This window comes from Dama dama, chromosome 15 (genome assembly GCF_033118175.1).
Source record: "Dama dama isolate Ldn47 chromosome 15, ASM3311817v1, whole genome shotgun sequence".
NCBI classification, from domain to species: domain Eukaryota; kingdom Metazoa; phylum Chordata; class Mammalia; order Artiodactyla; family Cervidae; genus Dama; species Dama dama.
In genome coordinates this window covers 5,957,662-5,982,749 of record NC_083695.1, presented here as the reverse complement: position 1 = coordinate 5,982,749, position 25,088 = coordinate 5,957,662, and the positions used below count along the sequence as shown (strand labels likewise).

The following is a 25,088-nucleotide window of genomic DNA, read 5'->3' as shown; positions in this document are numbered from 1 at the left end:
GCCTGGAGAATCCCATGGACAGAGGAGCCCGGTGGACTACAGTCAATGCGGTCACAAAGAGTCAGACACTGAAGGGACTGAAGCGACTTGGCATGCATGTGTGCATATCTGTATACTACCAATGAACTTCTGCAGTTGAAATTAAAATTATTTATTAACAAAAATTAATATGTATAAATAAATTTAGCAAAATAAGTAAAATACTTATGCATCAGAAATTACCAAACACTGCTAAGGGAAGAGAACTTTCTGACAGAAGGAACATGTTAGCTGAGAAAAATTAATGACTATTTAAATTTTAATAAATGGAGACCCATCTCATGATCATTGATTGAAAGGCTTAATATTGTCAAGACGACAGTTCTTTCCACCTTTATCGGTAGATTCAGTTAAACTCTATTGGTATCTCACTCAGATTTTTACAGACATTGATAAACTAATACAAAAATTTATGTGGAAATTCACAGGACCCAAAATAATCAAAAGTTTTTTTTTAAAAGAACAGAGGTAGAGGAACTTCACAGTTCCTGATTTAGAACAAAATATAAAGCTACAGTAATCAAAACAGTGATTGTAGCAAAACAGTGATAGTAGATTTATAGATCAGTGGAACATAATTCAGAATCTAGAGATAAACTCATACAGTTGTGAGTCTCCCACATATTGGATATGCTCAATAAAAGAAGCTCAACCCAAAAGGCTTTAATTTGTCAGGCATTCTGGAAAAACTTCAAGAATAGAAATCAGAGCAGTTATTGCCAAGGATGGGGAAGTAGAAGGGTGCTGACCCAAAGGGACATGGGTGACTTCCTAGGGTGATGGAAATTTATATCTTGATTGTGGACATGGATACACTACAGTGAACATTTATGAAAATTCAATAAGCCATATACTGAAAAGGGTGAATTCTTTTTTATGGACATTATCTCTAAACCTAAATCAAATCCCTTATGATTATACAGTGGAAGTGACAAATAGATTCAAGGGATTAGATCTGATAGACAGACTGCCTGAAGAACTATGGATGGAGGTTCCTGACATTGTACAGGTGGCAGTGATCAAGACCATCCCCGAGAAAAAGAAATGCAAAAAGGCAAAAGGTTCTCTGACTAGGTCTTACAAATAGCTGAGAAAAGAAGAGAAGCTAAAGGCAAAAGAGAAAAGGAAAGATATATCCATTTGAATGCAGAGTTCCAAAGAATAGCAAGGAGAGATAAGAAAGTCTTCGTCAGAGAACAATGCAAAAAAATAGAGGAAAACAATAGAATGGGAAAGACTAGAGATGTCTTCAAGAAAAGTAGAGATACCAAGGGAACATTTCATGCAAAGGTGAGCACAATAAAGGACGGAAATGGTATGGACCTAAGAGAAGCAGAAGATATTAAGAAGAGACAGCAAGAATACATGAAAGAACTACACAAAAAAGATCTTCATGACCCAGATAATCAAGATGGTGTGATCACTCACCTAGAGCCAGACATCCTGGAATGCGAAGTCAAGAGGGCTTTAGGAAACATCACTACAAACAAAGCTAGTGAAGGTGATAGAATTCCAGTTGAGCCATTTCAAACCATAAAAGATGACGCTGTGAAAGTGCTTCACTCAGTATGCCAGCAAATTTGGAAAACTCAGCAATGGCCACAGGATTGGAAAATGTCAGTTTTCATTCCAATCGCAAAGAAAGGCAATGCCAAAGAATGTTCATACTACCACACAATTACACTCATCTCACATGCTAGCAAACTAATGCTCAAAATTCTCCAAGCAAGGCTTCAACAGTACGTGAACCGTGAACTTTCAGATGTTCAAGCTGGATTTAGAAAAGGCAGAGGAACCAGAGTTCAAATTGCCAACATTCACTGAATCGTGGAAAAAGCAATGAGTTCCAGAAAAACATCTGCTTTATTGACTACGCCAAAGCCTTTTACTGTGTTGATCACAGCACTCTGTGGAAAATTCTTCAAGAGATGGGAATACTAGACCACCTGACCTGACTCCTAAGAAATCTATATGCAGGTCAAGAAGCAACAGTTAGAATTAGACGTGGAACAACAGACTGGTTCCAAATCTGGAAAGGAGTGTGTCAAGGCTGCTTATTTGTTACCCTGCTTATTTAACTTATATGCAGAATACATCATGCAAAATGCCTGGCTGGATGAAGCACATGCTGGAATCAAGATTGCCAGGAGAAATAGCAATACCTCAGATACACAAATGATACCACCCTTATAGCAGAAAGCAAAGAAGAACTAAAGAACCTCTTGATGAAAGGGAAGAAGAAGAGTGAAAAAGTTGGCTTAACACTCAACATTCAGAAAACTAAGATCATGGCAGCTGGTCCCATCACTTCCTGGCAAATGGGGAAAACAATGGAAATAGTGAGAGACTTTATTTTTTGGGTTCAAAAATCATTGCAAATGGTGACTGTAGCCATGAAATTAAAAGATGCTTGCTCCTTGGAAAAAAAGCTATGACCAACCTTGACAGCATATTAAAAAGCAGAGACATTACTTTACCAACAAAGGTCCATCTAGTCAAAGCTATGGCTTTACAGTAGTCACATATGGATGTGAGAGTTGGACTTATACAGAGAGCTGAGCGCCGAAGAATTGATGCTTTTGAACTGTGGTATTGGAGAAGACTCTTGAGAATCCCTTGGACTGCAAGGAGATCCAACTAGTCAATCCTGAAGGAAATCAGTCCTGAATATTCATTGGAAGGACTGATGCTGAAGCTGAAACTGCAATACTTTTTCCACCTGATGCGAAGATCCAGTACACAGGGTCACAAATAGTCGGGCGTGACTATGTGACTGAAGTGAACTATCTCTAAATAAACTCACAAAGTTTTGTATTTTCTTCATCCTTTATCTTAAAACATGTGTGCTTAGTCTCTCAGTCATGTCCAACTCTTTGTGACCCCATGGACTGTAGCCCGCCAAACTCCTCTGTCCATGTGGATTCTCCAGGCAAGAATACTCTAGAGGGTTGCCATGCCCTCGTCCAGGGGATCTTCCCAACCCAGCGATCGAACCCAGGTCTCCCACATTGTAAGCAGATTCTTTACCATCTGAACTACCATGGAAGCCCATGAATAATTGAGTGGGTAGCCTATCCCCTTCCCCAGGGGATCTTCCTGACCCCAGAATCAAATGGGGGTCTCCTGCATTGCAGGCAGATTCTTTAGCAGCTGAGCTACCAGAGAAGCATATAGAAAACAGCAACTGAAAGTTGAGGGATTTGTTTTTTTAGTTTGCCTTTTCCTTTCCTGCCATTTCAAAGATAAAGAACTTAAAAGGAGTGCATTTATTTTCTTTTTGCTTATCCTCTTGGACAAACCTTTTCTCCAGTGCAGACAACCTAGTTCTCTACACTAGACTAGTTGACTTGCCATTGCAAACAAAAACTATGTTCCATGTACAGCACTGTCTATCCTTTTCTTGTGTTTTTCTGCTCTCCTCTAGTCCAAGTTCAAAGAGATGTATTGTGGGAAAAATTTTTAATCAATTTAGTTTGACATATGTATCATCTTATTCATTTCATAGCCCTCTCATTAAAATGTATGGAAATTTGAATGCATGTGATTTCTCCTATACATTGAAATAATTGTCTCCTGTATCACTTAATTAGGTTGTATCAATATTTATCTCATTCCATTTCTAAACATACTCTTAAAGGAGTAAGGTTTCCTGTACCTAAACTGTATGAACCTCATGGTGCCTAGAATCAAGTTTTATAGAAGGATCATTCTGTTAACGTGTTTGATAGTGATGATAAAAGAATAAGTAGGACTCATTTCAAAATATGTTTATCATTGGTGTAGTTGGATGCTATGTTTCAAAAACTTTGGGGACAAAAACAAGGAAAAAAAATACATATTTGGCAGAGATGATGAGTTTAGATGAGAAAAATTGTATTTTTCCCAGTTCTATTGAGAAATAATTGAATATGTCACTCGTGGGTTAAGGTGTACAGGAAAAGTACATGTGAAAATGTTAGAGGATCCTAAGAATATCTGAAAAGAAAGTTTAAAAAATAGTTTAATGGAGCCAATGATTACATTTAGGGAGTAAGTATAACTCATATATTTTTATCATGCCAAGTGTCATAAAATGTTAGAAGCATTTTCTGTAACTCTACTTCAAATGAAATTTTTATGGATTAAGTGTTATATGGTATGTGCTTGGTTAATTCTAAGGAAAATATGTTGACTATATGTTTACTTTGTCTTGTAGAAAAGAACTTCTAGAATGGATTTCTAAGGTGAATTTTTCTCACGAGATATGTAGGAGTTTCACTGTACTTGATAAAGTTTACTGTTCAGATCCTAAAAGAAAAAAAAAAAAACAAAAAAAAAACAAAGTTTAGTGAAAACTAGGAGGTTAAATATGAAAGTAATCAAGAGTATGCCAGAAAAATGTAACTAAGAGGAAGGACTGTCTGGTGAAGTTTAATATAACCTTGCCTATAAATCTATGCAGAATCACCTCTAACAACATGAAAACAGAAAAGATTCAAGTAGATTCAGCTGAAATACTATTTTTGTCTTTTAAATTTTCACTCTGTTAGTTTCATAGGGGAAAAAAAAGATTTTTGCAAAATGCCTCCTTAATTAAAACTCTAAATAATAATATATTTGGAAACACCTTCATTCTCCTTGAGGGAGGAAAAGGCCAAATTCTTCTGTTTTTTTTTTTTAAAAAAGCATTCTATTCTGACTGTTTCTTGATTTTTATGTGAATATGATAAAATATACTGAGTATAGCCTCCATAATTAAGCTGAACTGCCCATGATGGTAAACTCCTACATCGATTGTAAGGCTGAGCTGGTTCCCACCTCCATTGCCCCACTGAAGACGTGGCAGTTCTGGCTGATCAGTTGGTGGTCCCCTGCTACTTCCCTCACCATCACATGAGTGTCAGAAAGGATATGTTCATTGGAGAACACACACACTGGTGTGCGCCTCTCCATCTTTAATTTTCAAAGCATTTTCACACGTTTATTACCTTATCTTATCCCATTTCATAGGTTGGGAGGTGAATCCCTGGCTAGATTACTATCATATAACATCACGATGATGTCAGAATTAGCTGCCACCTCTCACCTCCAGAAGTCTACCTGTTATTTCTGATTTCAGGAACATTCTCAGTGACAGAAGATGAACAAGTTATTACATGGTGGAAAGTGAATGACATTTGGCAACATTCAACCTAAGTTTGAATCATGTTTCCTAATCTAGAAAATGAGGCTAATATACATTTTCAACCTTGTGATAAGGATTATATGATACAGTACATATTTGTAACAACCAGCACTTTACCTAATTCATGGGAGAACTTCACTAAATGATAGAGATTAATTGAAATAATAATCTGTGATTGTAATAAGGCTGTCATTAATTGAAAGGTATCATACCATTGCTAGGAGCTGCTAAACCTGCATAAAGATGTACTTTGAAGAAACTGTTTTCCTCTAAGAATGCTCATCCATTAAAAAGTATGCCACTACCTTCCAGGCCCTGTGCTGTGAGGCAGCAGTGACAGTTTCTGCTCTCACGTAGCTGACATCTTAGATGGATCTTCAGCATTCGCAGCCTGGGCTGCTTTTACAACTTTCTTCCACCAAATGATTATACTTTTAGGAGAACTTCAGTAGTAGAATTAATTCAGCACCAAATCTTTGTTGAGAGGAGGAAGATAGACAGATTAGACACTGGGAGAAAGATTTCCCAATTGGGAGAAATCTTCTGATAGTTAATATTGGCAATATGCACTCAACACCTCTGGGGTAAAAAGCTCTCAATCCATCTGTCTCCTTGTTCCTAAGAGTGAATGAAGTTCATCATATTGCTGCCATATTACCAAGTTAACAACAGTGGAGCCCCAGTCACCAGGTCTTACTTAAAAAACATGTATTTCCTAGCTAGTATGTTTTCAGAGCTTCCCATTTCTTTTTTTCCCCACTCTGTGCTCTGTCTTTCTAGAACACCAAACCCACATTGACTGGGGGCTCTACCTCATTAAAACACTTTCACACTCATTTCAGCAAATTCTTTAGGCTCCGCAGGTTGCCTTTGGGTTTTGTTTAGACATAAGAATCCTATCCTGCTGCAATGATTTCTTTTCTGTCATCCCTACATTTGTTTTTATGTTTGGGAATCTTAGCAGTGTCCTGGTCTGGACCTCCCATTGGTACTTCTGAAGCTTGTTCCCTAGGATCATGAAGTCAGCTTCGTGGATGTCAATGGCTTTGGGGGGCAGGGCCATCGCTTAAGCCTGAGTAAAGGCAAGGGCTGGGAAAGAGGCTGTGAACCAGGCCTTTGGGTGCAGGCTGTTTGCAGCTTGACCTTGAGTCAGAGGGAAGCAGCCTCACCTGGAGTTGAGGCTGAGGCTGAGGTTGAGGCAGATTAGGTATCTTGAACATCATGCACTGTTATCAAGCTGCAAGCTTGCTGAATGTGTGGAAAAGCATACTTCAGGCTCCATCAGTGCATTGCTAGTTCTAAGCCTACTAAACATCTTGAGACTATTGCTGCCAATTTCATTTTGCATTTGGAGTCCAGAAGTCAGGAATAACATTGGGTTCAGAGTTACATGACTAATCCTCTTGGTATCAAGTTTGCTTTGGTTGGATAAATTACCTAAATTCTAACTTTAACTTAGTTTTCCAATTCCCAGAATGTCCAGAGGAGAATATGGTTTAAGTAGCTGCCCGCCCCCCCTGCCCACCACACACACACACACACACACACATATTGTATATCAATAACTTATTTTTGGCTCAATAATTTATTTATAGCTGTAGCTCAAGGACAAAGTTATTGGCATAATCTTGGCTAAAGCCATTCTCTTCCTATGGCAAATGATCTCTGTTGAGATGGAGAAAATAGCTTCAAGATTAATAATACTCATGAGCTGAGACTGAGGGAGAAAAGCAACTTTGTGAGGAGAGCACCCTACTACCTGGTCTCGGCAGTAAATAATGGGCCTGCCAACCAGAGTGTTCCCACGTCAGCTACAAACTGGGGCTTGCCATGGGCACTTGCCATCTGTCTCTGAAAGGATTAAATCAGGTACTGCTGCAGCTGCTGGTTTTTAACACCTGCTGAAAGGAGTTCAGGGTGCAGTGCAGAAATGAGGCACTCTGTGCTCTGGAAAGAACTGGTGGAACAGGTCCTCAGATACTTAGATATTTTCAGGAGTGTATTTTATGAGCCCAATTCTTTTATCTCCTCATATCTAGAAAAGCTCTTAAATTCTTCATGGTGATAACTGTTCCTCGTGACTAGCAGAAGCCTTCTGCAAAAGATATGTACTTGGTTGGATGTACACCCCCTTCACCAAAGTCACATATTTACTGTCCTTTCCCCACTACATCTTTGGAGCAGTTTCTCACAGCTATCTGAAATGCTGTCTTCTTGGCTATAGTCCTCATTTCCCCCCAAATATAATTTAACTCACAACTCTCAACTTGTGCATTTTTTTAAGTCAACACCATGTCCATCAAGAAGTTATAAGCTTATGTAATTCAGCAGATAACTGTCAAAAAGGTCGATAATCTTAATTGTAAACCTCACTGTATAAATGCATAGCTTAAAAATAATCTATGCATATTCACACATTGTAGAAGAATTCCTAAACATATGTATGTATGCTCAGTCATTCAGTCTTGTCCAACTTTGCAACCCTATGGACTGTAACCCACCAGACTCCTCTGTCCATGCGATTTTCCAGGCAAGAAGACTGAAGTGAGTTGTCATTGCCTCTTCCAGGGGATCTTCCCAATCCAGGGATCAAACTTGCATCTCCTGCATATCCTGCATTGGCTGGTGGCAGTTTCTTTACCATTGAGTCACCTGGGAAGCCCCAGGGCAGTTCCCATACAAAGGCTTAATTTTGCCCTCTACTTTAGAATTATTGGTTGTTCTTTGCTTCTTAATAATATTCTTTATTAATTTGTAAGTAACTTAAAAATGCACTTTCTCTAATATGTAAGTGGAAAAGCCCTCCTTTTATCTTCATTTCAAATGATACTTCCCTTGCTTAACTGTGGAGTTTAGAGGGAGCTTGGGCTAAGAGACAGCTGCCTGAAATAATGCACTGAAGTACTGAATGCATAAGCAACACTTGCTAACATCTTAAGCAGTAAGGTTGTCCTCTTTCTACCCTAAGAGCACAATATCCTATTGCCCTGTTTACTTGTAGTCTTTCTTACTTAGTCAAGAGAGATCCAGAGTATCAGTAATAAGGAATGCTTATTGCTTTTGACTTTAACTCTGCTCTGACATTAAAGGAAGTACTAATATCTCAAGAGACTAAACAGAATTTGTGAAATCTATAAATATTTTCACTGTAGACATACCTGAGGCATCTCTATACCCAAAATACTAGGAGGCCCTCAACTTTTTGAAAATTCTCTCACATCCACTTGAGGTAACTGTGATATCTGAGTCATAAATCACTTCCTTTCACGACAGGACTAGGAAAATATCCAGAGACAGTCACAAAGATAACCATCTAAACTTCCAGGCTGGTAATGTGAAAAAAGTATTTTCTATGCTTTTTTGGCTGTCTTCCTTCATACTGTGCTTCCAGGAAACCAAGGCCTTTTCAGGTTTCAGAATGAAGAGTGTACTGGCTTCTCAAATACTTGAAAGTAATTATGCATTCCACCAGACAGCTGAAGGGAACCATTTCCATCTCAATGTAAATGCATATTTCACCTCTGTAGATGTATTCTGGCAGAAAGCTTACTCATTCCAATAGCCTGCCCTATTAGGTCTTAAAGTAATAATTAAGCTTGCTTTCCTGTTTTTTGTATTTTTCTTTCATTCTTTACATTTCAAAGATGACTTCTAAGTTTGCTTTCCTTGGGTTCCATCTCTAATATCCCTAGAATATTTCAGATGGATGAGGTAGTCATAAAGTGAAGTGAAAGTGTTAAGTCACTTAGTCGTGTCCAACTCTTTGTAACCCCAATGGACTGTAGCCTGCCAGGCTGCTCTGTCCTTGAAATTCTCCAGGCCAGAATATAGAATGGGTAGCCATTCCCTTCTCCAGGAGATCTTCTCGACCCAGGGATTGAACCCAGGTCTCGTGCATTGCAGGCAGATCCTTTACTGTCTGAGCCACCAGAGAATAGACTGCTAATTTTGTTTCAGTTTGGCAAAGAAACACCTCTTTAACTGCCCTTCCAGGTTAGATATCTATTGACATAGTAACAATTGTCTGTGTTTGTATCATCCATAAGTTAATTGCTACATTGGCCCTAATAATGGTCCCTCCTAACTAACATTAACTAGACCTCCTAACTAACTAACTAGACCATTTAGGTATGACCTAAATCAAATCCCTTACAATTATACAATGGAAGTGAGAAATAGATTAAAGGGACTAAATCTGATAGACAGAGTGCCTGATAAACTATGGACAGAGGTTCCTGACATTGTAGAAGAGACAGGGATCAAGACCATCCCCAAGAAAAAGAAACACAAAAAAGCCAAATGGCTGTCTGAGGAGGGCTTACAAATAGCTGTGAAAAGAAGAGAAGCAGAAAGCAAAGGAGAAACAGAAAGATATACCCATTTGAATGCAGAGTTCCAAGGAGAGATAAGAAAGCCTTCCTCAGTGATCTTTGCAAAGAAATAGAGGAAAACAATAGAATGGGAAAGACTAGAGATCTCTTCAAGAAAATTAGAGATACCAAGGGAATATTTCATGAACAGATGGGCTCAGTAAAGGACAGAAATGGTATGGACCTAACAGAAGCAGGAAATATTAAGAAGAGGTGGCAAGAATGCACAGAAGAACTGTACAAAAAAGATCTTCATGACCCAGATAATCAAGATGGTGTGATCACTCACCTAGAGCCAGACATCCTGGATTGTGAAGTCAAGTGGGCCTTAGGAAGCATCACTGTGAGCAAAGCTAGTGGAGGTGATGAAATTCCAGTTGATCTATTTCAAATCCTAAAAGACGATGCTGTGAAAGTGCTGCACTCAATATGTCAGCAAATTTGGAAAACTCAGCAGTGGCCACAGGACTGGAAACTGTCCGTTTTCATTCCAGTCCCTAAGAAAGGCAATGCCAAAGAATACTCAAACTACTGCACAATTGCACTCATTTCATACGCTAGTAAAGTAATGCTCAAAATTCTCCAAGACAGGCTTCAGCAATACATGAACCATGAACTACTAGATGTTCAAGCTGGTTTTAGAAAAGGCAGAGGAACCAGAGATCAAATTGCCAACATCCACTGGATCATCGAAAAAGCAAGAGAGTTCCAGGAAAACATCTGTTTCTGCTTTATTGACTATGCCAAAGCCTTTGACTGTGTGGATCACAATAAACTGTGGAATATTCTTTAAGAGATGGGAACATCAGACCACCTGACCTACCTCTTGAGAAATCTCTACGCAGGTCAGGACACACAATTAAAACTGGACATGGAACAACAGACTGGTTCCGAATAGGAAAAGGAGTACGTCAAGGCTGTATATTGTCACCCTACTTATTTAACTTATACGCAGAGTACATCATGGGAAACCCTGGACTGGAAGAAGCACAAGCTGGAATCAAGATTGCCAGGAGAAATATCAATAACCTCAGATATGCAGATAACACCACCCTTATGGCAGAAAGTGAAGAAGAACTAAAGAGCCTCTTGATGAAAGTAAAAGAGGAGAGTGAAATAGTTGGCTTAAAACTCAGCTTTCAGAAAACTAAGATCATGGCATCTGGTCCCATCACTTCATGGGAAATAGATGGGGAATCAGTGGAAACAGTGGCTGACTTTATTTTTGGGGGCTTGAAAATTACTGTAGATGGTAACTGCAGCCATGAAATTAAAAGACGCTTACTGCTTTGAAGGAAAGTTGTGACCAACCTAAACAGCATATTAAAAAGCAGAGACATTACTTTGCCAACAAAGCTCCATGTAGTCAAGGCTGTCGTTTTTCTCGTAGTGATGTATGGATGTGAGAGTTGGACTGTATATAAAGCTGAGGGCCAAAGAAATGATGCTTTTGAACTGTGGTGTTGGAGAAGATTCTTGAGAGTCCCTTGGACTGCAAGGAGATCAAACCAGTCCATGCTAAAGGAAATTAGTCCTGATTACTCATTGGAAGGACTGATGCTAAAGCTGGAACTCCAATACTTTGGTCACCTGATGCGAAGAGCTGACTCATTTGAAAAGACCCTGATGCTGGGAAAGATTGGGGGCAGGAGGAGAAGGGGACAACAGAGAATGAGATGGTTAGATGGCATCACTGATTCAATGGACACGAGTTTGAGTAAACTCTGGGAGTTGGTTATGGACAGGAAGGCCTTGTGTGCTGCAGTCCATGGGGTCGCAAAGAACTGGACATGACTTAGTGAATGAAGTGAACTCATATTAAGGTTCATAACTTGCTTTCATTTGGTCCCTAACTTAATCTATTGCTGTTATTTGAGACTATTTAAGTGTCATGTACAGATATGAGAGTTGGACCATAAAAAAGGCTGAACACTGTAGAATTGATGCTTTTGAACTGTGGTGCTGGAGAAGGCTCTTGAGAGTTCCTTGGACAGCAGGATCAAACCAGTCAATCCTAAGAGAAATCCACCCTGCATTTTCATTGGAAGAACTGATGTTGTAGTTGAAGCTCCCCCAATAATTTGACCACCTGATGTGAAGAGCTGACTCATTGGAAAAGACCGTGATGCTGAGAAAGATTGAGGGCAAGAGAAGAGGATGACAGAGGATAAGATGGCTGGATGGCATCACTGACTCAATGAACACGAATTTGAGCAAACTTTGAGAGATAGTGAAGACAGAGAAGCCTGACATGCTGCAGTTCACGGGGTCAAAGAGGCAGACACAGCTTAGCAAAAGAACAAAAACAAAATGATAGCTCTCTGATGTGGAATTGTGTTTTTTGAAGGATAACTTAATTCAGCTCTCAGATTACACCACCACAGCTCACATCCTTAGATGCTCAGAGTCTGTGATGTTATGCTAAATTCTGTATTTACACTGAGTTCTAGTCCAGGAATAAAACTTTCTTTTTAAAAGAGAGAGTCCCTGGGAATAGAACTTTCCTTTATTAATAAAAGAACTAGATAGAATCAGATTTGATTCTTACATTTGTTCACTCCCTGGCTATTTGACTGTGAAATTCACTTGATTAAAAACTGCAGGTTTTTAAAAGATAGATAATAATAGCAATTTCAGAAGACTGTGAAAAGAAAAAAGATACTTGTATAAAGCACCCACCAAAGTGTATACACACAGGTAGGCACATGAGTAACACTGATTATGTTAATGTTCCTGCTGAAAAAGGACAGGTAGAAAGAAAAGGAAGGAGGAGGAGAAGTGAGGGTAAGGGGAGAAGTAGAAATAAGAGAAGAAAGAGGGAAGAGCTGGAGCATGTAATGGTAGAAATATTGAGACTGTACCATTTTGCGAGGGCTTTCCAAGTATCTCTTCCCTTCATCTACCTAGTTCTCATCTTTGGTGCAATTGCAAAGCATAATGAGACTCGGAGAGACTTTTTTTCCTCTCCTCCCCCCCAACCAGGAGAAGCCCATAAAAGCTGCTTCTCACTTTTTCTGTGCTAGCTTTGCCCCATCTTTTGACCTCCTTTCTGCATTAGTTCGTTCACCTCCCCAGCACCACTCCATCCTATAGCTTGAGAACTTCTCTACCATCAGGATTTCCTGATTTATGCGAACCCTTTATCCACAGCTGTCTAATGGTTGTCTCAGTCCAGTTAGATAATGTTGGAGTTAGATTTGAAATTTAAATAGAGTTAGACGCCGCTGTCTCTGTTTTGTAAGCTGCATGTTAAGGAAAAAAACCCACTGATTTTTGTCTAGTTAATTTAACTGTCCTAAGTTAAAATTAAGAGAAAAGAGTAACTGGAACACTGGGAGAGCAAATATAGAGTAAACATAGAATTCTCAGCACAATTATTCTTTAAACTCTAATAGCCAGTAAACGTAAACGTGAAGTGACAGTTTCTTCATTACAAATGTAAACACACAAAGAAACTTACCCAGCAGCAGTTTAAAACAAACCAAGAGATAAAAACCTCCTAGTTTGCTTATGCCTGAGCCTTTTTCACAAAGGCTGTCTTTCTTTTTGGTTTATTATTTCCTACCTTAGCACTGTGGCTATCAAAAGAGTTAAGCCGGGTGCAAAATAATTCTAGAGTCAATGAAGAAAGAAAATACTTTTCACATAACTTTCAAATTATGGAAAACCTAGTTAAAATGTGTATTTTCATCCAGAATATCACTTTTTGCCTCAGGCCTAACCATTAGTTTGTTCAAACCATGGATGAATCAGGCATGAATCTCTGGGCATAACTATTGTAGGGAAGAAGAGCCACCCACACACCTGGGAGCAGATGTTTCTGATTGCTTGTTGAGTAAGTTTCATAGCTATACAATCAGGGTCATTTTCCTGCACTTTCTTTGATAGACGATTCTTTTGATCAGACAGAATTCTTTCAATCTTTTGTACTTTGTTGTTATAATGCAATGAGAATAAAGGAACGTTAGTTGCTTCATGAGTGGGTGTCAGTGGTTAGAACTGCCTTCAAAGGAAAGTCTGAAACTAAGATGAGCAGTGCCCTAAATGGCTTATGGCAGGGTTAGTATGCAGACAGCTGAGCACAATTCAACACGTTTCTGCGTCTCAACTGTTGCTCTTATCAAATATTCTTACTCGTTTTTGGATGATTTTGACATTATTCTTCTTGAGGTTCTGCTGAAATAGCTCGTTCTTTCTCTCATATGTGTGTGTGTATAAAACTTTTGTGTATAGAAGTTAGCATCATTATGTGCTAATTGCTTATGGTATTGGGAAATATTAAGGTAAACTATGTGTATTTTAACTAAAGTGAAAGTGAAAGTTGCTCAGTCGTGTCCGACTCTGCGATCCCATGGACCATACAGTCCATGGAATGCTCCAGGCCAGAATACTGGAGTTGGTAGCCTTTCCCTTCTCCAGGGGACCTTCCCAACCCACGCCTCCCTCATTGCAGGTGGATTCTCTACCAGCTGAGCCATAAGGGAAGCCCTTTAACTAGAGTAGGTAGTTTAAATGACTCCATTTCAAAGACAACTTCACTTCCGTCATTCTTATTTTTAAATCTGCCTCTGAATATTTCCATTCCCAATAGCAAAATAAATAAATGGACTAACAAACAGGTCTTACTGCAACAGCAGTAATATATTATTTTACTTAAAGAAAATGTGAGATTTCAAATGTACAGGTCTAGGATGTTACCACCACTTTTAGAAATGTAGATACATTATCTGCTTTTTAAAACATAAGCTTGAACTCAAGCAGATTTGCACCTTCTCAAATAAATTGATGAAGTTCAAATAAGTTACCTATAGTTGCACAGTTTTATTATATTTATCACACTATCTTATAATTTTTGTTAATCTACCCTACATGAAATTGCCTATAATTTTAATAAGCCTATATATAGCATTTTGTATTCTGCATTCATGTACACATTTCCTTATATTAGCATGACTTTCATACTTATTATAGCAATAGAGCATAATATATTTAACAATATGGCATTCCATAGTGTTAAAACAGTTCCCTTTTGTTAGGTTATGGTATTAATAATAGCAGTTATAACACCTACCACTTACCAACTGTTTACACAATGAATGTTCTGTTAATCACATCTTTTTACAAAGTAAAGGCCATGCCTAGTTTGTTATGTGGAACACCTTGACTTTAGAATTTGTTAGACTTAGGTCTCAACTTCCTGTGTGATGATTAATCAAGAAAAAAATTCTATTTTGATTCCTCACTTTCAATTTTCTCCTCTGAAAAAAATAAGAATAATAATAACTGGCTTATAGGTTGTATCTTGCCTGGAGAATCCCAGGGATGGGGGAGCCTGGTGGGCTGCCGTCTATGGGGTCGCACAGAGCCGGACACGACTGAAGCGACTTAGCAGCAGCAGGAGCAGGTTGTATCTACCAGAGTGTGACACAAGGTAAATGTTTAAGATATGGGAGGAGATTATTCTTGGGAACTACTTCTAAAAATGATTTAACCAACTGTATAAAATGAAGATATTTGTATGATTTTGTAAGGAGATTATTCTTGGGAACTACTAAAAATGATTTAACCAACTGTATAAAATGGAGATATTTGTATGATTTTGTGCATATTTCTTCATGAGTTTCCAGGATAACTAAGTGGTCAGGATCAGCAACTATATGCTGAGTATCCTTTTTTTTCTTTTAATCAAATCCTCACCATCTTTCCATCATTCTTCTTTTTTTTCATTCTTTATTTATTCTTTAAAAAAATAATAGAGCCTATTATGACCAAGCATTTATGAAGTCACTGCTTGACTCCAAGTTGCATCTGGCATGAAGGAGATGCTGTCTGTTCAACAAGCATCAGGGCACGATCTCAGCTGTAAGGCCAGTGAATAGGCAGACATGTAGGCAGGGGTATGTGTTCACATGTCTGTCTTATACAGGAGGCCGTAGTTGGTCATCTTGATGTATCATATCAATGCACTTGGCCAAGATATAGCCTCCTTGGAAAGACACATGTAAATAAAAAAGAATACAGTATTAATCATAAAAATAGGTTTATGCACAAAATGTTGTGGCTGTATATTTTTTGTCTAAGGGATTAAGGAGGTTGCAGAATTCATTTCTGAATTAAATTTTTAAGTAAATACCAATTTACCAGTTAAACAGAGAGGAGTCCAAAGTTTAAAGGTATAGTCCACCCAGCAAAAACAAGATGCAGAGTCAAATATGACAAGACATAGAAGAGATCTACAATTTTCTACAGCTGTAATGACTGTGGTAGATGATTAGTGTTAGGGCAAGAGGGTAAGAAAATAAGCAGGGTCAGAAAGTACATAGGAAGCTAGTAAATATCCTGTGCCTCCTATGTGACAGGCAGGATGCTGGACATTTTATGCATATTTGGTCCTACAGTTCTCAGAATAACCCTATTTAAGAAGTGATGGAAATAACACTTTGAATAGAAAGTCAGTTGTCCAAGGTCATACAGCAAGAAAAATAGTAGAATTGATGTTCAAACCCAAGTATTTGAGATCAAAGCCCCTCTTCTTGTCATCAAGATGCAATTAATATTTAAAAGGGCAACCACTTAAGTGTCTTTTCATTTGTTTTGGTTTAATTAACTTCTCTGAAGATAAATCTTTGGAATTTTATTCTGTATTGTCTCAAACTTCATCAAAAGCATGGAGTTGTTGTTCTAGACAACTTATTTTAACTTTTCTTTGATATCCTTGAAATGAAAATGCTTCCTCTTTGTATATTTTCATGTATTATGTAGCAGATTCTTTTTAATATAGTTCTTATGCTTTGTTTTGTTTTGCTTCATCCCCTGTTTATCTGTTATTAGATATGACCCACTGTTTGCTTTTCTGTGCGAGAGATGGAGTGTCTTTTACCTGCTTAGGATGTCTCTGTTTTCTCTTATAATCTAAGATCTTCAGCAAGGACACATCAAAAAACAAACCAAAAAAGAAAAAAAAAAAAATGAAAAACTGGTTATCTGCCTTTCTAGAGGCTGGCACATACAGGGAGAGAATCAGAGCCCAGAGATTTTGTTTTCTTCATGAGAAGTTCATTCTGTCATACTGAAAAATGACATATATTCTGGTGGCCGGTTTTCTCCATCCATCCTCATTGGTCAAGCCTGTAGCCTGTATGCCAGATTGGGTATGGCTGAATCTACCCTCCTTTCTGGTACTTCCTCCGGGAAGAACCCCACTGCCCCCAGAGAAAGCCCTACTATACTCACAATACTGCGTTGCCCTGGATTTATATAGGGAAATGGATTCCCAGCCCCTGCTTCCAATCTGCTCTAAAGCACCCCCTTTCTTTAATATCGTCCCTTCCAAATTGAGAACTAATAATTCTCTAGACCAGAAATCAGCCAATGATATCTGTAAAGGATCAAACAGTAAATATAGTTTAGCCTTTCAAGTCATACTGTTCTTTCACAGCCTCTCAACCTTACCATTATAGCATAAAGGTAACCAGAGACCTTGGAAGGACTGATGCTGAAGCTGAAACTCCAATACTTTGGCCACCTCATGTGAAGAGTTGACTCATTGGAAAGACCCTGATGCTGGGAGGGATTGGGGGCAGGAGGAGAAGGGGACGACAGAGGATGAGATGGCTGGATGGCATCACCAACTTGATGCACATGAGTTTGAGTAAACTCCGGGAGTTTGTGATGGACAGGGAGGCCTGGCATGCTGCAATTCATGGGGTCGCAAAGAGTCGGACATGACTGAGCGACTGAACTGAACTGAACTGAACCAGAGACAATATATACATGAGATGTTGTGGCTGTATTCCAATAAAACTTTATTTATAGACTCTGAAATTTGAATTTCAAATAATTTACACTTAAATGATTCCTTTGATTTCCTCCAACGATTTAAAAATGTGAAAACCATTTTTAGCTCACAGGCAGCCGTCTACAGTTTGCCAGCTCCTGCTCTACACAGGCAGGATGCTTGATTCTTCTGCAGGGTAAATTGGAATCTGACCATCATGGTCTCCAGTTTGACTGCTTTCTCTACAGCCATCTCCAGTGCAGAGCAGCACTTCATAGTTTCTTGTGATTGTGCAGTTTCTACTTGGAGTATTTAGCTATTTCAATTTTCTCCTCTATCTGTGGGTCCTCCCCCGTTGAGGTCTGGTCACAGGCAAGGTGCTTAGACTTTGTTAGCAGCTAGTACCTGATCTAGAAGTGAAAGGTGGATTGTTTTTTTTTTCTCTCTCTCTGGAAAAGTTTTGTTATTTCATCTTTTTTGTTCTTCAGAAACCTCTCCAACTGAACTAAATTAAACTGACTGCTAAATAGTTTGTATTTCTTTTAATGATATGTATTTGAACTTCATTCACATGATTTTTAGATGATTCTTATTACTGTTTCCTCTTGAGATTGTGTTGCAAACAGGAAGATAATTCTGGTAAGTAAAGGAAATAATTGACAAAACAAAAGTGTGACTGGATACTTTCTCTTTTTCAGTTTCTACTTTTGTTGTTGCTGTTATTCATTTATTTAATCAACACATATCTGTGTGTACCCAAAAGATCTTACATTTTGACATACAAAGATGAGTAGACTACCATATTTGTTTTCTAGGAAACTAAGTGTGAAACAGAGATACATGTTTTTATAATCCTCTTGATATCTGTTATTTATACCATAAGTCATAGGGGAGCACAAGTTAGCATAGGAAAAAGTGTGTGCTTGGCATACTCCACCTGATATGAAAAAGAAGCATAGATTATAGAATAAGGCCCTACACACAGCCTTAAATATTGTTAAATGAGGGCATTACCTGCATTACAATGCTGTTGTCAAGACTAAATGAAATTTTATATACAGACATGCTATAAGTACTTAGCATATAACTCCCCCCCCCCCAAATTTACAACAGAATGTTAGATGTTTTGGGTTGGGTTTTTATTGATAAATTTATAGCCTTCCAGTAATGTGATACAGTTTACTACTAAATTTATTACTTCCTAATCACTATATAATGTCTAATCACTAAACCTTTTACTTCTTTACTGATTTACATAGTGTGGTCCCACTGCTATACTACTCATTAACAGAGTTGTATAAAGTCCTTCCATTGGATTCCTTGTCAGGCATCTTTTTGTTTTTTAATGCTGCAGGTTGTAAAGATGCTCTAGTGCAAATGGTACAATATGGTATTTAGTGACTGACTGTCATTTCTCTGTGTGTCTGCTTAGGTCTGAACGGTGATGGCACTTATTTCTGTTACGAGTTTCTCAGTGGACTGTGGATTGACTGAACTATACCCATTCCCATCATGATGTATACCACCAAGGCTCCTCACTAGTAAGTCACTCTCTATTCAGTATCATTTATGTGGTTATATATTGAGATTTTCAATACAGTATGCATTTATCTTGCAAAAAATATGCAAGACACGTGCATTGGTGTTACTATTATGAAACATGGCTAGACAGTCTATGTACCAACCAGTTGCAAAATGAAAAAGTACATTTAGATGCATCTATCATATATTTTTACTTTTTGATATGATAATATATGTGTATCTAAATAGGCAGAATTCAGAAGTATAGAATTTTACCTCCCTTTTAACTGAATGAAAGTAGTCACTGGAAAGTTTCAGTGACTTTTGGTTCTGTAATATCATATAAATCTGGTAGTGTAAGACAGAAAAATCTTATTTAGCTTAATATTTTGAAACAGGTCAATTTTATTGCAGTTGTACTTAACAGGGTATGTGATATACTTTCACTTACACAGGTATTATATGATCGTTGACATGGGATATCTATGGTGTCATTGAAAGGAAATTCTACTCAATTCCCTTAATTTTAGTTCCAGCCCAACATTTATCATCTAACTAGTCCCTTAAATCTTTAGGACTCAGTTTCTTCATCTATGAAATGAGAGGTAGATATTCTGCTTTGCCTAATTCATAAGATTGCTTTAAAGGATAAGTGAGATCCTGAATGTGAAATTATTAACAGTAAAACCCCATAAAAAATAGATGTTATCTGTGGCTCACTAATACCACAAGTAGGAAGGTGGGGGGAAAAAATCACAATTTTTTTTAAAAAATTGGTTAATAGCATCAAATATTTTTGCTTTATTCACCTAAGAGATAAATGATAAGATTATACTTAAATTAACAACCCCAGTTTTTTTTTTTATTTGAGAAAGTTATGATTAAATAAGGAGCACATGGTCCTCACACATACTTGAACACACAATTCCCCATCAGCCATAATAATTAGGCCTCTAGTTCTGATCTCCAGAATATTTACTCCATTAGAGTGTAATTTTACGTGTTTTATACTTAGAGGAAACAAGATACAAGATACTTTTTATGTATAATTTCATTTCAGGATACCAAGGAGACAATGAAGAAATGCAGTCAGGTATTACTCATTCAGTTTTAATATATTAAAATTTTTGTTTCCTGAAATCTCTTTAACACCTCATCTGACCATCCCCTTTAGCCAACAGAATGCAGCACTAGTCTGTTTAAAATACAAAACTGACAATGAAAATTTTGACAAATGTATTTAGTAATATAGAGAAAGACTTTTCCACTAAAATTGAGTGAATTATTATATAATCAGGCCAGTGCAATAAAAGTGGTTCGCAAGTTCTTTTCCAGAAATTGGATATGATTGTCACTGAAGAGGCGATGGTTTATTACACAGATAAAATTTTTACATATAAGTGAAACAAAAATCTTAATTAACAGATAGCATGCAGTCACTTGCTTATATCGTATCATAGTGCTTAAGTATGGTGGGGTGAGGCAGGGCTAGAGTCAGATTGCCTGGGGTTGCAACCCAGTTTCGTCATTTTCTGGCTCTGCAGTGATGGACAGGTCATTTAACTGCTCTTTGCCTTAGTTTCCTCATCTGTAAAATGGGTCTAATAATGAGTATTTGTTTCATAGGATTGTTGTGTGAATTACATGAGTTAATTTGGTTGAGCACTTAGTAGCACTGATTACTTGTGAGGTAATCAGTCAGCATTAGTGATTATTATTTACTGGATGAGCATGGGATTATGGTGCTAACTATAGGTTTTGGAATCAGAAAGCCCTAGGTTCAAAACCATTTATGAATTAATGGTGAAATCTAAAGTAGTAACTGAACTATATGAATTCTTAGTTTCTGAGAAATAAAATGGAAATAATTAAAATATACTCCATAATGCTTTTGTTAAGATGGTTTAACACAATATCTGGCACCTTTGTTGGGAATTTTGAAGGTATATTCACAGATTGCTATCTGATGCAATTATAAAATAACATGCATCAGAGATTCTCTGTTTCTGAAAGTGTCTTGCCATATGTGCTATTTAGGGGACTTTAAGAAATGTGTCCAATTACAGGATTTGCTCTGTCAAAAAAAGACAAACAAATAATTTAAATCAAATTACAAGTACAAGCAACAAATATGACATCTTGATTTAAAAAACAAAAGTGACCCACTACATTTGAAAATATGTGGGTTATTTTCAAATATCTTTTGATAGTGATTTCTAACAAAACTGCCACAGTGATGAGAGAGCAGGCTCTGTATTATTTCAATATCCTTAGACCATGAAATTTTTGCCCTTTGTTTTATATCCCTGGATAGGTTCCTTGTCTCCTGGTTTATAGACTCTGGGAACCTAAATAGAATTTATATCCTGCTGTTGTGTGAAAATTGTATAAATCTTAATTGTGTTGAAGTGGTTCATAGTGCTTTTCAGGTCTACTATATACTTCTACTTTTCTTTCCATTCATTCTATTAATTTTTGAGAGCTTGATATTGAAATTCCAACTAAAAATCTTAATTTTTCTAATTAAAAAATAATTGTAATATAGAGTGGAACTGTATGTAACTTTGTTCTGTATTTTCCAAGTCTTCTATAAATGTGTTATCATACTTTCATAATTTAAAAAAATAAAGAAGAAAAAAATAAAGGTAACAAATCCATTGACTTTTTTTTAGGCCTAACAGGGAATGTCAGCTCCTTATTTGTTAGACAGATTGGGCTGTTACCACATTTAAAATGACTTTTTGGACAGAAAGGGAAGAAAGAAAGTAGATGGAAAAATAGAATATGTGTCACAAAGTGGTGGAGAAGGAGAGTTTGAAGTTTCGTTTTCATAATCCTATGCTGTAAGTCAGACTGCATACTTGTTCTTATTATGAAGAAATTTAAAGTATTTTCTTTTGGACTTGTGTTGGACAAAATTGAGTGGTTGGAATGGGTGGTGGTCTTCAGATGAGTCATAATTTGTTTCCAAGGTGGGAAGTACTGACAGACTGGGGCCGTAATCCAGGAGGGGATTGTGGCTGGCTGCTGTGTATCACTCAGAACACAAAGCTGAGTCTCTTTCCCTTCACGTGTTAGTTATAAACCATCTGAAACAATGGCAATGTTCGCTCAGTCCATCTCTGCATCCATCCATATCAGCCTCCAGAGAGTTTTTCACATGTAAATGGAACCCAACTTATCCATAACTCGGATTATAACATTATTGAATGCTTCTGTACACAGTCTCCTTTATTTTTATTTATTTTTGCAATAACTTTAGCTTTTATCAAGTTTGCACCTGACTAGGAAAGTCATGTTTGTGGAGAAAGCTTTTGAGGGTAAAGGTTTTGGAGGTGGATTCCTAGGTAGGAGCCCACGAACCATTGATGTGGGGTTAGGCTTGGCTGCTGCTTGGGACCCTGGGTGACCAGATGCACTGACGACTCTGGTGCGTTCCTGTCCTGCTTCTCCTGGGCTTGCCTTACCCCAGGCCTTCAGTCCTTCAGCGTGGCCACCATTCACATTTTGAACTCATATTAGGATTTCGCGTGTAATAAAACGAAAAAGTGGCATCATGGTGTTGGAATACCAGCCCTACTGAACAGACAAATGCTCATGTGTCCTTACTTATTTTCATAATCTTTACAGATTTGTGATGTTTATATTAAACATTTTTAGAAGTCTCCTTCTAAAGGAGTCTGACTTAGATGTCAGTCTAGTACTTGATAAAAAGGTATCTCTAAAAACTAGAGAGAAGTGCCAGAATTTGGAGGAGACATAGGGTATTCAGAACTGAAGTCTCCTCTAATTGGAGACAGGAGATTGAAATGTTTATCACTGGAACTTTAAGAATAGGTCTGCTCAGTCAGGTAATAATTCTAAGCATAGCATCATTGTGATAAGGGGAATAGTGTAAACCTCTGATTCACAGTTGTGACTGAGCAGAAGGTATTCAGGGACAAGCAGAAGAGTGGATTAAAGTTGAATAACTACTGCAGAGTGACCAGAAGTGGAATAAGACGAGTTGTGAATGCCTCAAGGAGCTTTACCTGGCCCCCTTTCACTTGCCTACTGTGATCTCCTCCACCTTTTTGCAGGCCAAGCCCAACCTAGAAGCACCCCAGTCTTACCTGTATGACACCACAAGCCTCATCCTGTTTGTGGATACTGCCCATCAAACTCTGATTTGTCCTTCCAAGCTCATTTGACATGCTCTCCTTTCTATGAAAACTTCCTTAATCCTCCTTTTAAAATTGACTACTCTGTTTTGCATATAGGGTTATCGTTACCATCTTTCTAAATTCCATATATATATGTGTTAGTATGCTGTAATGTTCTTTATCTTTCTGGCTTACTTCACTCTGTATAATGGGCTCCAGTTTCATCCATCTCATTAGCCTCCAACTAATAAAAAATAAATAAAATAAAAATAAAAAAAAAGAGAAAAAATAAAATAAAATTGACTACTCTCTTTTCTTTCACCCCTGTATTATGTACACACCTCTTTGGTAGACTGCACTCATTTTTTTTTTTCAATTATTGGTTGACATTTCTATCTCAGTCCATGCAAGCTGCTAAAACAGCACCATTGACTAATTAGCTCATATAAACAATGGAAGTTTATTCCTCACAGTTCTGGAGTCTAGAATCCAGTATCTGCGCTGGCAGACTTCATGTATGGTACAGGCTTGTTTCCTAGAAAGCCATCTTTTTGCTGCGTCGTCTCATGGTGGAAGTGTCGAAAGCAACTTCATGAGCCTCTTTTTTTGTATCATAAGTGTATTAATCCCATTAATGAGAGCTCCACACTCATAAACTAATAACCTCCTCCCAGAGGCCCCACCTCCAAATACTGTCACACTGGGCATTAGGATTTAACATATGAATTTGGGAGACAAACAACCATTCAATCCACAGCAGCATCCATCTTTCCTATTGCATTCTTGCCTTATTGAGGGTAGTCTTTATCTTCCTCAGTAAGATTATTATTAATGTACATGGTTAAAAATAACCAGAAAAATGAAAAGTGGCTACTTGCAATGTACTATGATGGTTATATCATTTGTGCAAGTTATATAACTAACTCTAGTAACTTCCTTAGTAGTTTATCATTAAGCATATTATTTTTAGATCAGCATTTCAAAAGTGATAAAAATTACTTAATCTCATCTTGACTGAGGCTAGCATGATTTCCTCCATGTAAATTAGTAAGAAAAAATAAAGTACTTCTCAAGGCTTTATTCAATTCTGTTCAGTCACTCAGTCGTGTCTGACTCTTTATGACCCCACGGACTTTAGCACGCCAAGGCCTCCCTGTCCATCACCAACTCCCGAAGATTTTATTATATTAATTATATTTATAATGCATATCAAATTTTTGTGTATGTATCATATATTCATGAAAAGTATCTACCATTAATTTCATTTAAGAAGGGAGGAATGTATCTATTAAGTGTCGTGAAAGGTTCCTACAGGTTCAAACTGTTTTTGAACCTATAGGGAATATAGGGAAAAATAACCAAATCCCCAAAACTCCTCTATGTCAGTGAGCAAAAGCCTTTGTAATATAGCCAGCTGAAATTTTATCTGAAATTTATTTCAGTAACTGAATATCACCTGGAAGAGGACTTAAAATTGTTTAGGTTAACTATTTATTTTCAAACAGTACCGTTTTAACAGGAAAGACTGTTAAGTCCACTCAACCATTATGGAAACACTTGACTTTCGTCTTTGTTACTTACTGTACTTCGGTCATACACACAGGAGTCCGTACAGGCTAAGACTTACAAGTAGCACAGGGTATTTCAAGCTATTCAGCTTTCACAGATGGCTGTAGAGAGATAAGTGGGAAGCATTAGGCTAATAAAGACATCTTTAAGAGAGGAAAATGGGTTGACAGGGTACTCCAGTTCTCAATGTGTGAGCTATTTTACATTGACATGCTTTAAGCAAAAAGGGATAATGTTTGAATGAATCCTACATTAAGAATATTCATCCAGTTGTGTCAGCAGAAATATAATGGAGTCAAGTAGGTATTATCCCTGAACTAAAGCTTGGATACACTCAAGTCAGTAGAGTAATGCAGCAAGAATGATATATTTGAAAGACTCAGGTTTTATTGTTTTTTTTTTTAATGTCCAAAGGTAACACTTGAGTGAATTCCAGGTTGTTTCCTGATAGCTTTGTTAGTGTCTTCAAACTGTAGCAACTTGGTGACCATTTTCTGACATTCTTT

At 37.6% G+C, this 25,088-nt stretch overlaps 1 protein-coding gene across 9 annotated transcripts in view; it reads left to right on the top strand.

Moving 5' to 3' along the window:
• CHRM3 (cholinergic receptor muscarinic 3) overlaps positions 1-25,088 on the top strand; it is a 557,245-nt gene that overhangs the window by 135,535 nt on the left and 396,622 nt on the right. For 5 of the 9 annotated variants that reach the window (XM_061161389.1, XM_061161388.1, XM_061161392.1 and 2 more), the window contains exon 2: positions 18,783-18,891. Coding sequence is in view for 3 of the 9 variants with exons in the window: in XM_061161384.1 (XP_061017367.1) it covers positions 19,955-19,964 (10 nt within the window). In the remaining 6 variants the exon portion in view is untranslated. Of the gene's footprint in view, positions 1-18,782; positions 18,892-19,931; positions 19,965-25,088 lie in introns of all 9 variants that reach the window. The other 4 variants (XM_061161384.1, XM_061161390.1, XM_061161385.1 and 1 more) reach the window with 1 other exon arrangement.